The sequence below is a fragment of the Myripristis murdjan genome, chromosome 20 (genome assembly GCF_902150065.1).
Source record: "Myripristis murdjan chromosome 20, fMyrMur1.1, whole genome shotgun sequence".
Lineage (NCBI taxonomy): Eukaryota > Metazoa > Chordata > Actinopteri > Holocentriformes > Holocentridae > Myripristis > Myripristis murdjan.
In genome coordinates, this window is record NC_043999.1 from 23,955,332 (window position 1) to 23,973,681 (window position 18,350).

Genomic DNA, 18,350 nt, shown 5'->3' on the forward strand with positions numbered 1-18,350 from the left:
TGACATCTGAACTTTATAAATCAGAAAGATCTATATGTGCCACTAACAGATACCAATTAGTATTACTGTTTAGTTATTATTTACCACGTGAAAGCTGAGGTGAATATTTGCTAGTTTGTTATTTATCATGTGAAAACTGAGAATGATGGCATTTCCAAGCTGTCCAAATTTATTATTTTCCCATGACTTTAAATGCAGCAACGAGACTTCGGCGTCGGTATCGTCCACTTATGGGAATTGTAGTTTATTAGTACATACATGTAACGCGGCGTATCCTGGCGGAAACTACAACTTCCAGATTTCCCAACGCGGAAGTAGCGCACCGAAACATCCTAGTAACTTCCAAGCTGCTTTTTCAAGCAGGCTGTTGATAAGAAAGATGTCTCACATCGTAAAGAAACGAAAACTGGATAAAAACAGACAAGATAACCTCTACTTCGACAGCTACTCCGATGTGACCATCCACGAAGAGATGATAGCGGACCACGTGCGGACCAACACGTACCGGATGGGGATACTGAGGAACAGCGAGTCCATTCGGGGGAAAGTTGTCCTGGACGTCGGGGCAGGAACCGGCGTTTTGAGCATTTTCTGTGTCCAAGCCGGAGCTAAGAAAGTGTACGCGGTGGAAGCGTGTTCTATCGCGGAGCAGGCGGTGAAAATAGTCAAACAAAACAAAATGGAGGATAGGATTGAAGTGATACGGGGCACCGTGGAGACAGTGGACCTACCGGAGACGGTGGACGTCATTGTGAGTGAATGGATGGGGTATGCCCTCCTGCACGAGTCCATGCTCAACTCGGTGCTCTATGCCCGGGACAAGTGGCTGAAGCCGGGCGGCCTTATTCTGCCCTCCGAGGCGGAACTCTACATAGCACCAGTCAGTGACCCGGTGGTGGAGGACCGGCTGCACTTCTGGTACACGGTGAAGGACCAGTACGGCATCGACATGTCCTGTATGTCCGACTTTGCCAGAAAATGCATCATGAACTCCGACATCACTGTGAACTCTGTAACCGTCGAGGACGTCCTCTCTCACCCAGCACGCTTCGCCAGGGTGGACCTATACTCCGTCACCGCGGAGGAGCTCCAGTCGGTGAAGGGCCAGTTCACATGTGAGTGCTTCGGCTCGGCCAGCGTAAATGCCTTCTGTGTTTGGTTCACTGTGACTTTCCCCAGCCCGGACAAGCCGCCGCTGGTGCTCTCCACGTCCCCGTTCAAACCGGAGACGCACTGGAAGCAGGCGGTGCTGTACCTGGACGAGCCGGCGGATGTGGTTCAGGACACCCGGGTGGCCGGCGAGGTGCGCATGTATCCCTCCGAGGATAGTGCCAGGCATATATGCATCCATATGGACTACACCATAGGAGAGCAGAAAAGACAGTCCAAGACCTTCTCTATCCCTGACTGGAGTGCAGAGGCTCAGCAGTAATGTGGCTTTATGGTTTTTAATGGTGTCAACACTGACATACAGGTCACCAAACACCGAGTCCCTTCATCTAATATCGCTGCACCACCCAAACGGAATAAAGTGGAGCAGGGCTGAGATGATATGCTTATCTCCCAATTCAATACTGTCACGATACTTGGGTGCAAATTCAATATGCATTGCGATTCTACAAGTATTGTGATTTGATATTATGTTTCATTACGATTTTTCTTGTTTTAAATTACCTTCTAGTTTGTGGATGCAAGGTTTCATGAAGCTGTGATTATCTTAAAGGTCTCTAGGGGTCATTTTATACATTTATGTCCAGTTCCAAAAAAAATAGTGTCACTACAATTAAATGGATACTATAGGGGTCAGCATCATCACACATCAATCAAATGTAGCTCATTCAATCCACAGGAGTCTCAGCTTTCCAGTCAAAGCCGATTTATGCAACTCCAAGACCGTTTAGGCCCCAGTCTGCACAATTATACCATTTTACAACAGGCCAAAAGAACACATTTGGACTGCTGGAGGTCAGAGGTTAAGGGAACACTTAGATTTTTCCTCACCACAATGTGGCCTAAGTTTAGAGCAATAGTGAAGTGAATTGATTTTTTTTCCTCACCCCAAGTGACTAAGAAAACAGTTTTTGGTAAGTCTGGTAACTTATTAAATGTAGGTCACCAAACTGTCAGCTTAGAGCAAGCACCGGTCCAGAATACTGCCTGATGTAATGTGATGTCATTTATTTATTTCTTTTTTGACCTTCAAATAAATGTGTGTGGTTATTTTTTATTTATTTTTTACTTTTTTTTGCTTGACTTGTTGCTTATCATAATTACAGGGAACATTTGGACTCACTTAGGTGACTATTTAAGAGTGTCGCACCTTGCCATTTCCTGTTGATGCCCATTGTCACTCAAACTCTCTCACTCATACTCACACACAGCATGTGAGCAAATTGTGTACACATAACCCCAGGCTAAAAGCAATTAGTGTAGTTGTTGCAGGTGTATTCACACAATGGTTAGTGCAGTGGAAGCGTTCTCTCTGAGCAACTATGTGAAATACACTCATGCATCCTGGTGTGGAATTTGATCAAAACGCTGCTTTAGAGTTAGGAGTTGGCCAATGTCTTGGTTTAACTAATACTTATGGATTCAGCCCTTTATTTGTAACTGCTATGATAACAAGCAGGTTTCCAGTGACCTATCTAAACCTGGTACATGTAGGCCTACTTAAGCATTCTGCAAGATAGCATATACTGTTGGTGCAATAAATTAGCATTTGCACCTGAGTTTTATTTTTGTCAGAGAGTTAAAGCCTGTGAAACCACATGTAGAGCATTATGGGACACTACACTCAGGCTAATGAGTTGGGTGGATGGGTGCGCAGCTGTTTAAGGCAGGGTGACCCACCCGTATCTTATTATATAGCAGGAGAAACTGCAACAGACACCATGCAGCGATGTCTCCTGTGAACTGTTGGATGTCGTAACAGCTTGATGTGATAACTAGCTCACCTTAATTGGAAATGAAAAACAACTTTGCAATAAAAGTGGGAAGGTGAACATGGGCATCAGAAGGATATATCAAGCGATGACACTGGCTCTACCTTTACATTAGTGAGTCCAAATTTGATCTTGTAGTTTTTAACAATATACTCCAAGCTGATAGTTTGGTGACCTGCGGCTACAGTTTTATCTGTCAGTTTGTCTGTCGCCAGTCGTTGCTCCACTTTGTCCCCAGAAATTTGGACTAATTCTGTACAAAGGTTTGGGGGCTGTGATGCAAGATATCAGATGCAGGGACTTCACCATAGTTTAGTGAATTGATGCTAGGGCTGTGTGATAAATATCAAATAAAATTAAATGTCAAGACATCTTTGACAGAATACCTCGATATTGTCATGATACTGTAAAGATGACTATTGGTGCTTTCATAAGATATTTACACGCAAGATTATTGATCAGCAATCATTAGTGTGGAGATGACAAACAGCTGCAACAGGCTGATAAGGTCAGAAAGTTGCATCCTTTTACTGTAATGCAGCCTTTAAACCAGGAGAAGACTACACTTATACCATATCACCATATTACCATATCCAAAATCCCCGACAATATCTAGTCTCGCATCACTATATCAACATAATATTCATATCTCGCCCAGCTGTGATTGACACCCCAGTTCATCAAACATAAATGCTGTGCAAACTGCTTCCCTCATACAACTAAAGGGTAGGCTTACTAGACTTTAATAAATTGTTTGATTTGTTCAATGCCTCATGAGTCCGGGGGTGAAAAATGGATGTAGCCCTATTGCAACGAATGCCCAAGTTTATTTCAAAATCACTGCATTTTTCCAGTACAACTACATTCGTACTGCACTTCCATAGTTTGCAACAAGGACACATCCCTTGTTCTACTGATTTGCAGATATGCTGCGCATTTACTCCTTAGTCCACTTAGCCAGGTGAGGACAATGCTACTTCAACTCTGGTGGCACCAAATAACAGCACCGAGCCTGAAAATGCAAGTCTCAGGCCTCAAGAGAACAGCGGCACGGTTCATTAGGAGTGAGAGAGTAATCTGAACTGACACAGGAAGTGAGCCCAAAATACAAGGGTTTATGGGCATAAGGAGACAGATGTTGACGTGGTATAGTCAGCAGTTCCTCGTGCCTGAAAGTCTAACATGGCTAGATGAATTGAGGGCAAAGCACGGTGTGGACCGATGCTCATATGCAGCTATTTCTTCATGTGCTCCACCTGGTGTGAACAGAGAGGGACATTACAGCAAAGAGCACAGCCAGGCCATCATGCCTTAGCTTAAGTCACTGACCTTATGCGCCACACACCATTGTCTTGGTATTTCTTGTTGCTGGACTTCATAGTAAAGATACTAGATAGCGTGGATGAATGCTAAACCAAAAACAATGCATATTCTGGACAAAATGGAGTATAACTCATTGTCCTTGTAATAAATTTACCTGTGAAGAGGAAAGAAAAAAGTGGCTTGTGTTTTTTTTTCATTCAAAACTGACGGACTTTGAAAGCTCGCAGACCCCTTGCTAGATACTGCGGCAGGAAGTGGAAAGACAAAATCAGCAAGGCAGAGGCATACGTGATGCCAAGAAACATACCATGGATAGGGATGGAATCTGATTTGTTTTAATACCACCAAAATCTCTTATGACAGGTTGCAACAACTGCTCAATTAATGAGCACCTTGTGAGTCATATGACTTTTGTTTACAAGCCTGTGTTTGCTGGTGCAGTAATTGGGCAGTGTGAAGCTTAAGCAAACTAAATAGAAAAAAGGCAACAAAGTAAACTTTAGCACAGGGCTCCGAGTGAAGAACACCACCTGCAGGTCTGATCACACCGGTTCCTTGGTCCTGCAGTGTGCAAGAAGCCCAGCCTAATGAGTGTTTGTTAAAGGGCCATACCAGAGATTTTGCATGTTTAGAGTAAATTCTACAAAATGTATACACCTCATGTCTCTGCTCTTCTTTTCTCAGAGCAAACAGTCATATTTTAGAACTCCAATATAATTTTTCCTTTTATCTGGCCACTGTTTTCCATTCATTCCACTGCAATATGAAAATGAACTTTCAGAGACTTCAGACTTTCTTCACCCCAGTATTCCATCACTGTAATGAAGTCGTCCACATTAGTTTTCCTAAAAGCAAAAGTTGTGTTTTGATGACTTGAAATTGGACAGTCTCTCCGCTGGAAAATAGTCCCCTGGGGAAACATTTGCTTTACACAGCCAGTTATCAATTCCATGGTCTATGAATGTGGACCACAGAAGCAGATCATTATGAGGTGGGTGTTTCAACCAGAAACGCAAATTTGAAAATCAAGGGTGAAATCTTTAGCACCTTCACATGGTTTATAAAAGGGTTTCTTGCAATGTAAAATGTAAGGAAATTGTAGTGAACAGGCCAAATATTACACAATTTAAGTTTCTTGCTAAATAGTGAGTGCTGTGATAAAACTGACCAGTTCACGGCTCTTTGGCTTTGTGGGCCAATATGTGTCACGAAAAACTGATCAACTTATATTAATCCACACCTAAACAACAGTTTTTCATGTCATGTACCTAAAGATACAAATCAATGCAACTTTGTCTTTATCAGTCAAGCTGGGGACATTGAACCCTCATAGCCTTTGTAAGTCAAAGACAGGGGTAGGCAACCATGTACAATCGTGAGCTGAGAGGCTGCAGGTTTTCATTCCAACCAAAAACTCCACCAGGTGATTTCACTGATCACCTCACCTTCAAGCAGCGAGGAGGAACCAATCTGTGAAGTCACCCGGTGGAGGTTCTGGTTGGACTGAAAACCTGCAGGCTCTCGGCCCACTGTGGCACATGGTTGCCTACCCCTGGTCTAACATTTTAACGAGGCAGACACTGGATTGTGCTGATGAAGTCTGTTTCGCTGGTACGCTCAATTCAAGCCTTCAGATGTGGGCCTGGCCCTATAATGTAGAGCTCCTTTTTAGCATACTAATTATAGGTAATATATATGCAGAGATTCATGAAGATTAAGACTGGGAAATATTCAGATCCCATCACAGCTGGAAATACGGTTCTTTCCAGTGTTATTAACAATTCCAACGTAAACAAACCTTTTCAGGAACCTTTTGAAATTCATCTGGGTCTAGTGTTCTCAGAACAAGGGCGCTGGCGGGATGAGTGGGGAAAAAAAACAGCGGGTGCAGTCACACGTTCTCCAAAGTGACTGCGACCGGACTGAGATTTACAATAATCTTTATCTGGCCTGCTGTTACTGTAGCTCAGTATTGTTCATGCTGAATGTCTCACTATGGATGAGTAAGCTAATCTCATGTTAAGCTTTTTTTTTACCTTTCTTTTTCTTTTTTTTTTTTAAATTTTATTTATTTTTTGCCGTTAACAGCATGTCATCTGCTCAAGATGCAGGATTTTCACTTTCATTATCTTTCTTTTCTTTTCTTTCTGCCAACAAAATTATGATAAACAATAACAATAAAAGCAGCATCAATTTCATTTTAGGCATTAATATCTGACTACAACAGCTTAAAAAAAGCTACATTGACATTCAGCAACAGACTGAGCCTATCAAATAAAAAGCTGTCTTGAATGAGTGTGAATCAGCAGAGAGCTTAGAAATCCCACACACTACTAACTGCCTCGTCATCATTTACAGAGACAGTGCCTACTTATATGTTACTTTGTCATAAAAACTGTGAAAAAAAAAAACAGTGAGTAGTGTGCAGGTTTTAGCAACTTTCCCCATATTAAAATATCTTAGAGCCAAGAATCTGGCCTCAGACCGTTATGATTTGTGTCCCTGTGGCCAAAGGAGGGACAAATGCCAAGTGTACATGTGTGCTGATTATGAAAGCCACTTAGTGTGGGACTGTAGTGGCTTCACCTTGCCCTTTGATAATATGTCAGACGTGCTTCTCGATGTCCGATGCAGTGGAGCTCGACCGAGGACATTCCCACAGAGAAGTCAGTCAGTCCTGCGTGGACACTGACGACCGGCTGAACAACACTTGGTCTGCTGACTCCTTTTGGACAGGAGACTCAGCGCAGCGGCAGAGTCAGGTTTGACCAGTCCCCACTAAACCCAGACACAGACAGCTGGATGGCACCTGTGGGTGGCTGGCATGCCTCCGAGCAACATTATACTGCTTGTCTGACTCTCATTCATAGTTAAGTATTAAATGTACAGTTTATACATACAGGATGCAGGTAATACAAAACGTATAGACTGGGCTGTACAGTGATCATATTGTGAGGGCACGTCACCAGTGCACACTAAGAAACAGGTGGACAGCGCAAAACCGGACAAGAAAAGCTGTAAGCCAAGTACTTCAGTAAAGAGAGAAGAAAAAACACTTTTTTGGGGGAGTTACAACCTAATTTGATCTGTTCTGCTCTGTACTAGCCTGCCATGCATGGCTTTCAACCAAGACATAAACCAAAGTTTAGGGTAGGACCCAGCGCCCTTGACCTGGCGGGTGCAGGCCTCGGACAAGATGGCATAGGGGCCTCAGGATGTTTTGCGCAAGAGGCCCCCAGTGCAACATGAGGCCCTACACACAGCGCATGGAGGGAGCGGCAGCCCTGCCAACATTACATAAAACTGTAAGACTGACATTTAAACCCACCAAAATGTAACTTTTCATATTTATTTAAACTTTTATAGTGTCACTTTTGAGAGAACAGCTGTTGCCTACTATCAGTGAACAAAGTATTGTATAAAATGTTAGCATCAGATCATTTTGGTGCCTATATGACCCTGTACACCTGGCATTACAAAGCATCTGAAGTGATTTGGTGTCAATCCAATTGCATTTATTCATATGAACTTTCAGGTTTAGATAGCCTAAAGATGCACTGGATACAGATTCAAATGTGTGGAGTGGTTTAAGGAGAAGCAGGGTGCAGTTTTGTGGGGTTTTTTTTTCCTGAGCAGAACTGAGGAGGGGAACACTTTTGGCCTATAAAGGTGAAAACCTCATTTGGATGTGGATGAGACTGATGGCTGGAGAACAAATGACGCACGTTTTTTACTATCATTGCAGATGCAATCTGCATATTGCAGGACAAAGTACGTTGTATGTGTGTGTGTGTGTGTGTGTGTGTGTGTGTGTGTGTGTAGATTTCTATCCTGCAGCTGAAGACGCATAAATGTAATGTGGATAATGCAGAAGCTCATGAAATGTGGATGCGAGATGCTTGAAATAGCAGGTGTCAGGTGCTGATCAGAAGGTACAGTATGTGAGCGAGCAGCCAGAATTTGTAAATCTCTTCAGTCCCCATGTGCATAGATTTGCCGCTTCATAAAAACGATAACCTCATAGGTGTGCATGTAGTTCCAACAGATTTTTCTGTGTTTCTAGTATTTCTCTCCATGATCAACATAAAATTAGAGATATACAGTAACATTTTCTTGCTAGATATTGAATTCACCTCAAACTTTTACAATAAGGTATTGCTGATGGAAGCTTTCAGCATGTTTAAGCCAACATAAAATGTGTTTTCTTACTAGACTTGCTCATACCTCCAGTGGCTTATTCTTCTTTGTGACATACTCTGTCTGCAAACTTAATTTAGAGAGATTTTACTCTGCCATTTTTGAAATATCACAAGTCACCCACAGTTGTCATGTTGAAACATACTACAAGCTACATGATATGTACTAATGTAAACTTCATACAGAGTAAATGTGCATCTTACAGTATATAACAGGTCTCATACATCTGACTGTAAACAATGGGCTTATATGTACTAGATTACTAAATATTTGTATGTTCATTTGTGACCTAATTTCCACCGTGGACCTCAGTAATTTCAGAGTCCTGGCTACAGCCATGCCCATGTGCAAGGGAAGGGGTTTCTTCGCAGCCCCAAAGGCAAAATCTCACAAAAGTCACAAAAACAGACAGACTTTTTGGCTTAGACAGCTGTCTTTGTCATAACCGACCAGCCATGATATAGGAATGGCCAGAATTCCTGAATGCAGCATATAAGTTACTATACGGAGTTACTGGCTCCAATGTGGGCCAGTTCATTTTATAGTGCATATGGACATTAGGGAATGTAGGTCATGGCATCCGGCAGTCTCGTGAATGTCAGTTTTCATACCCTGAGATGTGTAAGATTCCAACTTTTGGGTCGCACACGCTGTGTGAGAAAATAAATAATGTAAGCCTGTGGTTATAAAACTACACTTTCACTGTCTGTATGTTCGCCACGAGGCACTTAAGTGTCAGAGAAAAGACGGCAATGAGTCTATTACTTTATTAACTAAAGATCACTTCTACAGTTGCAGCTGACCTGAATGTGCAGGAACTGTGGCGCAGATTCCTCTCAACCGCTACAGGTACCTGAGAAAAAAAAAAAAAGCCCCACAGGCTGAACAAAGGAGGGTGTCCAGAGAATGGAAATGTCAAATGCTGTGTGTTAGTTTCCAGGCAGCCACTGTTGAGCCCAGAATCACACTCATGCATGCATGGCCACTCTTGGCTGCTAAATGCTAAATTAATTGTGATCCATCCCTGCCTCAAATCATTTGGAAACCATTAGAAACAAGTGTTGAAGCTTTAAATGGGATTATTTGTCTTGTATTGCACAGCAATTTAGAAGCGAATCAATAGACAATGTGCTTAATCTAACTTATTTCAAGACTCATTGTTGGATGGAGGAAGAGTGAGCGAGGCGGAGAGACAGCACGACCCAGGACTCGGTGAACTGCAGTCGGTGACCGGCTTTCAGAGGCTCACTCTTTGCACCCAATGCATGTTAACAAATAATCAGCTGCCACAGAGATGTGTGGTTGAAAAATCTGAAAACGGAAAGTTCTTAAGACTGAGATTGTCTTTTCCAGTTTTATTATAAGCCTTTGCAAAGGGGTCAGCACAGTGTCCGATCAATCTGACCAGCTGACTGACAGACAGACAACAAACACCAAGTGTTCGGTGCAAAACAGGTCATACAAAGGTCATACATGCTGGGGCTTATTCAGACAGTAACCAGAAAGTTCTGTTCTTAACCAACATTAGATACAAAAACTAGACAGGAACTGAGACTTAAAGAAAGCACCTCTACTTGAAGATTACAGTTCTTGCAGTTACAAGGATAACTTTATAATTTTCCACTATAGATGCATAATCTGTTGAATCTGCTTTCTGAAACCAGTATCTAAATAAAGACGGGCCTCATGATTCAAGTACCAAATTTACAGAACAGTGTGAAAGATTAAATATAAATCATAAACATTTAGCTAATGCAAGATGAAACTGCAGGAGCTTGTGAACATGTGTGATAAATGAATGTTCATCTTTTATTTTGGCTCAGCTAATGCTTAATAAGGATGATCCTGGCAGCCTGAGTTCCACTTTTTAATTTTTTATTTATTTATTTATTTATTTTTTTGTAATATGGTCATCATTTGCATTGATATTGTTAAGATTTATGAATATGTCTTGATTGCCCATATATCTAGGCAATGCAAATTTATTTGTATAGCACCTTGTAAACATAAGGCGATTTGCATACAATTTAAAAAACATTGAAACAAGACACACAAAACCATATTAATTACTACTAGAATAGTAGTGGCTAAATAATGCATGTTTTGTAATTACCACATCACGCAACTGTACAAAATAACCCAAAAATACCATTTTAATTATGTATTTATACATTGAGAAATCGGGACTTTCTCCAATTTTTTTTCTTGCAGATTCACTCAGGCTCGACCAAGTTGGATGAGGCTCTGTCATCTTCAACTATTCCATGATTTTCCATGAGATTCAATTCTCAGTCCTGTTCTCAAGCAGTGTGGATTTGGTTTCCTTGCGGTAGAGAGGGGTAGATTAATGATTATAAATCAATAAATAAATAACATGAATAACAGTATTTACTGGTATCAAAACCTCCAAGAGAACATAAAACATTAAAAACATCAAAATAGGAAGTTAAGATCAGACAATAAAATGGGCAAGCAGAAGACAGGTTGGAAAAATCACATTGAAGTGCAGAGTCAGTAACAACTAATACACTCAATACAAAGCAAAGTTAAAATAAAATTGTTAAAAAGAGAAAGAGATTTTACAAGCCTGAGTTCCTGAGGCAGGTCGTCCCAGAGTCGAGGTGCCCTGCCAGCAAAGGCTTAGTCCCCTTTAGTCTTAACATGTGACATGGGAACAGTCGGCAGGTTCCTGCCTGAGGAGCCCAGGCTGTGAAGCAGCTGGTAAGGGACATCAGTTCAGAGATAGATTCTGGGGCCAGTTTTTGTGTGATTTCTGCCAGATAAAATGCTTTGAATTACAGTCGGAGAGTCCGTTTTTTTTATTACAAACCTGAGGCTGCTGTCATGTGCCTTTTTTCAGGACAGGCTTCCTTCTGGCCACTCCGCCGTCCAGCCCAGATTTGTGAAATGCTGCTCTGCCTGTTGCCCTACTGGAAAGATCTGCTCCACTGCCAGGAAAAGCCATTCAGTCCAAGTGCTCCTTGGCTTCTTGGTCTCCCTGACCATGGTCCTCGATTGGTTGTCCAGCTTGGCCAGACAATCAGCTCTTGGAGAAGTCTCACCAGTCCCATATCTTGTTGGACGTCCTAATGAGAGCCTGCTGTGCTCTTGTGAATTCCCAAATCTTTAGAATTGTTTTATACTCTTCCTCACTTCTCTGCCTCCTTATAATTCTCTTTGAATTCTTCGGACAGTTCCTTGGGCCTCATGATGGACGTAGACACGTTTCCTTCTCAAATCATTGATTTGGTCACAGCTGAACCCACACCAAGTTGTGGAAGCATCTTAAGGATATAAGCTTGGCGTATCATTGCAAAGATGGTAAATACCTATTGACTCAATATTTAATGACATTCTAAAGCTTTTTTTTATTATTATTATTTAATTAATTTGTGGCTTTATGGGTTCTTGTGTGAGGAATTTAATCCATTTTGAATTCCTACACCACAAAATGTGAGGAAATCAAGGAGGCAGCATGCTTTCTGAAGACACTTTCACTATCATTCTATTTTTAGAAAAAGCATTAAGCTAAGAACATACTTTGAATCATATAAGAACATACTTTCGCATCAGTGTTCATGTATTTTTGAATTTCATAATGGGGTTTTGGAAAAGTTTCACCGTTAACCTTACATTAGCAAGCTGTTGGTATATACCACAGTTGTGTGTTTTTTACCTGACAGCAGTGATATGGGTTCTGCCCACCGTTGGTGAATCATCAGCCTCGAGGAAGATGGGTACACAGCGTACAGCTTCACACTTCAGTCTTGACCACAGTCTGGCCTCATCAGCTCACTTTACAAGGCTCCAGTTGCTCATCTGAGCAAAATTAGGATAATATTTTGTCTGATGCCTGATAACATCTCAACAACACTAATCCATTTGAAAATAGCAGCGTTGCTGTTTCAGTTATTGTAATATAATATTCCATAGTTCACAGGCATGTCGAGTAACAGCTCGTGTACAGGCACATAACAGGAAAAAATGTGAATCTTATTAATGTAATTGTTTAAAATAACTGTCCTCTATGGAGGCAGACCTTTTGAATTCATGCTGTAATGCATGCACGTTGATGTTTTTGGGCTCCAGATTTACATGTCAAAATTCTCTATAGGTCAGCCGAGGCATATGATTACCAAATATGATCCGTCACTTAAAGATATCAAACTGTGAGAAAATCACTGGATGTGTCTCTGCAGGGCTCATTTTCGATCGCAGCTGAAACCTGACTGGACTCTGGTGGCAAAGTATCTAATCATGGCCTCCCATTCATCCTTGTATGCTAATGACACCATGAATAAGCCAATAGGATTCAATTCCCACTGCCGGTTACAGTAACCAATATTTCTGTCAGCATATCCTGAAAGGACAAATTGGAAACACAGTATTGACAAAAGCTAATTTGGTGGACCAATCCCCAGAGAGGTGGGCTTCATCTCTCTGGGGCCGAAGAGCAAAAACCATTTATCATCAATACTGTTAGCGACAAGAGTGGGTCCATGTGCTCCTTGTGTGTTGGACCCCAGGATAACTTTGCCCAGCCAACACGTTTCCCATTCACTGTATCTTCGCAGCGTTGATAAAACAGTACACAGGTTTAAATGAGGAGCAGTTCACTCACACATTTCAGTCTAGCCCTGAGCAGCAGACCTCGGCTGAGAGGCTCGTGCCTATCAGAAATGCATCCAGCTGAAGGCGCTGAGGCGTGACTTCATGGACGGACACACACGATGTACAACAGGGACAGATCTGGGAGCCGCCTGTTAAGAAAGTAAATCCCAAATCGCTCACAGGGGCACGTAAATCTGAACGGGATGGCCCCGATTCACAATCAGCCCGAGGCAGACGGCTCTCAGCCTGTGAGCAAAGTACAAATCCACCAAACTGTGTGGGCATGTCAACCCCCACCCCCTCGCCCACCTCCCCCGCCCCTCCACTAATCCCTTTTCAATCATGCACTTTTTGGATTATGCTCCTATGTAATTCTTCTCAGGTATTGTTTTATAACTTAATATGATATTTCAATTTGGGGGAGTCTAGTTATGGGTTTAGGACACTGTGCAGGATTGGATAAGCAGCGGAGGCCTGCAGAGGCATGAGATTGGAGCTGAAGGTTAGTGTCGGGCTTAAAGCGCCATGATAAGCCGGGGATACAAAGCCCAAATTAACCAAGTGCATAAATGTGGCGCCTCCAAGACTGACCTGATTCAGCCTCTTGGCCGTCCTGTTCTGCAGTGTGTGCCCAGTATTCCTCACATCTCTTACTATCTGTCTCAACAACAAACATGAAGATCTCACAGTTACAGTTGCACAATTCAGACTGGCAAAGAAAAGCACACTGTCCTCAGTTCATCTCATCCAAGTGACCTCTGAACTCAATAAATCTGAGATCAAAAGACATGAAGAATGTTTTCTTCAGAGTAAACGAAATCTGAGGGCTCATTCTTTATTTACAGTACGAGGATGTCTGACTTCAACACATTTTGAAGATATGCTAGCCACAATGTCCAGTATACAGGCAAGCACTGTTAAATCAGAGCTACACAATTTCACATGTTGGCAACCTCTAAAACTCCTTGGGGCGGTTTCCCAAACAAGGATTTAATTGAAACAGGACTAGGCCTTAATCCAGTCTACAAGACTTTCCAAACCACATCTTAACTTCAGATTAGATATTTAAAGCATTTGGATGCTACATTTTGGGGTATATTGTCATTTTCACTGATTTTTCACTGATTTGTGTGTGTGTGTGTGTGTGTGGGAGGGGTTTCAAATGGCAATTCCTGATAAGGCATTTCACAAGCATTTAAACATGCTAATCCAGCATCAGTGATCTGACATCTAAATATATAATTTTAATAACTATTTTTTAAAAAGTCATTTTTAAAATAAATAAATTTGAAATAAATTTTTGGTAATTTTCAAATTGATTACATGACTTGAAATTGGGCGGTGTGCTCTGAAACCCCTCCAGAAAGCAGTCCATGAGGAAACATTTGCTTTCCGCAGCCAATTATCAGTTCTATGGTTTATGAATGGTAACAACTTTGTTAGCCACAGCAGGATATTATAAGGTGGCTGCTTGAACCAACAATTCAGATTTGAAAGTCAAGGGATTTTGATTATATATTGTAAATGATCTGAATGATTTGCAAAATGGTTTGTTGCAATGTAAAATGTGGGTAAATTGTAGTAAGTGAGCCAAACATTCAAAATCACAGTTATGGTCCTTTTAGTTGAGCATTTCTTCATGCTCAACCTGACATTAGCCAACCTGCGTCTCCCCCACTAACAAGCACAGTCCTTCCCTGGATGAAGGCTATATTACCCTCCATTGAGCGGGTGTAAAAATCCAATACCTCTGTGCCTGGCGTCCGCCAGACAGGGATGTGCAAAACAGCTGTACCCATCAATTTTCTAATAATCGTCACAAGATATGACAAGAGGCCATAAGGGGGCAAAAAAGGAAACAGCACACACAGGGAGAAGTGAGATGTATCGGAAACACAGGGGGCCACGTGATTACTGGGCTCTTGTGTCAAGAGCCAAAAACTGCACCCACTGATTGATTTGAAAACATGGGCATGCATGTGTGTGTGTGTGTGTGTGTGTGTGTGTGTTTGGCTTAGAACCACAATATTCTCCCACATCCAAATACACCCACATAAATCCTTTCCCTCTCCTTGTGTGTCTCCTGTTTGACAAAAAACACTGAACCTGCCTGGACAACTTAATAAAATATAGCAGCCTGCCATTGGTGCTCAGAAGTACCTGAGTCTTTTATTGATGATTCATTTCCAGTGTCTCGAACCCAGTGTGCCTGTGTGTGAGCTCAGTGTTTTAAGGCCTTGAAGAAAAGGGAAAAAAAGGGTTTAAGAGTCCACAGACGAGCTTTAGAAATGAATTGTGAACGGATATATTATACAATGTCATTGTATTGAGTCAATAAGTGGGAATTAAATGTGCTCTTTGGTAGATCTCCACTTTGTGCTCCTCTTTCTTGCAGCTGAGTGAATTAGAAAAGAGGTTCATGTCAGGCGAGTTGCTCTCGGGCTTTTAGAGAGGAGCGAGTGAGAGATAAAGTGAGGGAGAAAGCTGTGGATGGAGCTGAAAAATAGCCAGCACTGTATCCCGAAACTTTCACAAGTAGACTTAAAGATGCATTAAGCAAAATTTTCACCGCCCGTGGCACAAAATGACCATAATATCTACAGGCAGTTGATGGGGTTGCTGATCAATACCAATGACTCGACGTTTACTTCACCTGGCGCTGAGATTTCTGGCTTCAAGGGAGCGACCGGTGCCACTACACATTTTGTTCTCAAGCCAGAAAAAGCAGTGTTATTCCGTTAGAACTCTGCTCTAATTAGCTAGCTTAGTCACTCAACTGTTAAAGTGTGGCTTTTATATCTCTGTCCATTACAGGCCAGCATGAGCTGCGCCAGAGACCTGTCAATGTCGCAATTCCTCGGTCGCTGATAGAGGTCGATACAAGTCATAAATTACTTGATTCTCCATTAAAGGTGCTATGCGTAGCGTTTTTAAACATCAATATGTCATTGTCGGATCAGTTTTAGTACTGCTACATAATTGCTGTAAACAAATGAGACTATGGTTGAGATAATTGGCATGCCACTGGTATTGTGACTGTGCCAGTGTTTCCTACAATTACAGCAAGATCATTTTTCCTGGAAACCGTTTTCCTTTCTGTCCCCCGACTCCCCTCTCTGGTGTCTTCACTGAAGAAAATAAACTCCCCCCACCGTCTGCAGATTCTCCATTTGCAGCACCTTTTGTGCCGTAAAGCAATCCAGGTGATTTCTCACCAGTTGTGTCCTTGTGGCACACAGTGTTGAGGTTTAATGGCAGGGCCCACATGTTGACACCTGAATTGTCCTGAGAACCACCAAATATTTTAGGAAGAGAAGTAAAGTTGTCAGAAAGTAGTTATAGCCATCATTCTGGTACATTCTATCTTTTTTTAATATAGTTATAATTCACTGTTTTACATTTAATAAGATAAAATCACCAAAAAGTCTTATTACTTGCTGGGCATTACATGTCATTAAATACTGGACAGGCTACAAACCCCTAATCAATACGCAATTCATTCTACTTTCTATATGACACTTTCTATGTGAAAAATGCATCAGTAATTAGACCTGATCCATATTGTCAATTCTGTTTCCCTGGAACTGGTGGCTCTTTATACATTTTTATGGGAATGTTTAGGGGTTTGTGATTTTTTGGGGGATTAGGGTTGCTAGTGCCCTTGTGGAACTGACGGGGTGCAGCTGCCCATTGCTGTATATCTTTTAAATGATGACTGCGACCCTTTCGTTATGGAAAAAACACGTAAAATCTGGCTGGCAAGGACTGACTGCGGCTAAGAAGATAATGGCACAGCATTGGAAACCTCCCTGTGATATGTCAAGACCTCACTGATCAGTGATGCACAACCAAGCCCAGTTTTAATGTGGAAAGATTTAATAGCTAACTTAAAAACTCCTCTGACTACATGATGATGCTGTTTCATGTGGGGATTTTTTTTTTTTTTTTTTTTTTTGGTTGGGGGTGGGTATAATGGGGATGGGTGTAGACAGGTTAAACACACATTTTAAAAGTTCTCAACAAACTGTTACACTGTCTGTGTTGAATTAATGATGATATAAATGATTTTAAAAATGCATCTGTGTTTTCAGCTAGCTAAGAAAGCTGCTCCCCTTCTCCAGGCATCATCTTGTTCACAGGGCAATATGGGTCACAGTGCTGAAGTGCATGATTTAAAATTTCTGTCCACCTTTTTCCTCACTAAGACCCACAAGTGGACCGGGACCCACAGTTTGAATGTCCCTGGTGAGGACTGCCAGTCTCCTCAACAGTTGTCTTGTTTGTTTATGTTACTTTTATGAATATCTCAGAATTAATCATTTACTTAGTAATTTGCCTTTAGACTGTGAAAGCAGAATACATTTAGAAAAGAGAAATTATTTCCCTGGTTCAAAAGGTGCAAATTGCTGCTGCTAATCCTGCTGCCTTTCATTAGATTGGAAATAATAACCTCGGTGACTTTTGCTGACACAGTGTCATGAGTGGGATGTGTTTGATGCACTTCTTTTGAAATAACAGCTGAAACCAGGTAAATGAATGAAAAACACAACGCCAGTAATTAAAGCTGTTTGTGTTGAGGCAGGTCAGTCCACAGCGGTGCCGATGCTGCTGCACCGGCTTCCACCAAGAAAATAAACTTGAGCTGAAAAGTCAGTGGATAAAACCTGGCCGCCTCGGTGTGTGTGTGCGCAGTGAGCCCGGACTCTCTCTGCTGTCCATGTGCGGCTCCGGATGCGAGAAGGCGCAAATTTGGAAATGTGATTGTTCCCATCGACTTTATCGTTATATAACTTTTTTTCCTCTTGTGGAGCCTCAGTTGGTTTGGACGGTTTTCCTGTCATATTCACTTGCAGGTTCGGCTGTAAGTGACGTTGCGTTAGCACCAGAGATCTCCTCCATTCCCCGGGAGCGGCGGAGACAAGCGGGTCGTTTCTCGGCGAGGCTCCCGTTCCTGTGCGGCTAAGATGTCCCGTTTTAAACCGGATTCTTTCGGCTGCGCTACATGACCGGCTGTCCCCGGCGGTATGAGGCACTGAACATCAAGGTGAGAGGCTCCGGCAGCCGATTTCTTTTGATTCCATTTATCTCCAACAGGATGCGGGGGCGCGTAAACTTTTGAAGCTTGGCTGCGACGCGCACCGAGTGGGTGGCCAAATTGTGTGTGGCGATAATTGCGAAAGAAAGCGGACTATTTGGGCACCAGATACCATTTCCCCCCTGTGATTATCTTTGTTTTTGTTTGTTAGTTTTCGTCCGGTGACCTGCCATATACCTTCC

General features: G+C 42.1%; 1 protein-coding gene across 1 annotated transcript; it reads left to right on the forward strand.

The window, feature by feature from the left end:
- Positions 1-294: 294 nt before the first annotated feature.
- Positions 295-2,231, forward strand: prmt6 (protein arginine methyltransferase 6). Its single transcript, XM_030079688.1, has one exon. It carries the CDS (start codon positions 380-382, stop codon positions 1,430-1,432), a length of 1,053 nt encoding a protein of 350 aa, XP_029935548.1. The 5' UTR covers positions 295-379; the 3' UTR covers positions 1,433-2,231.
- Positions 2,232-18,350: the final 16,119 nt, after the last annotated feature.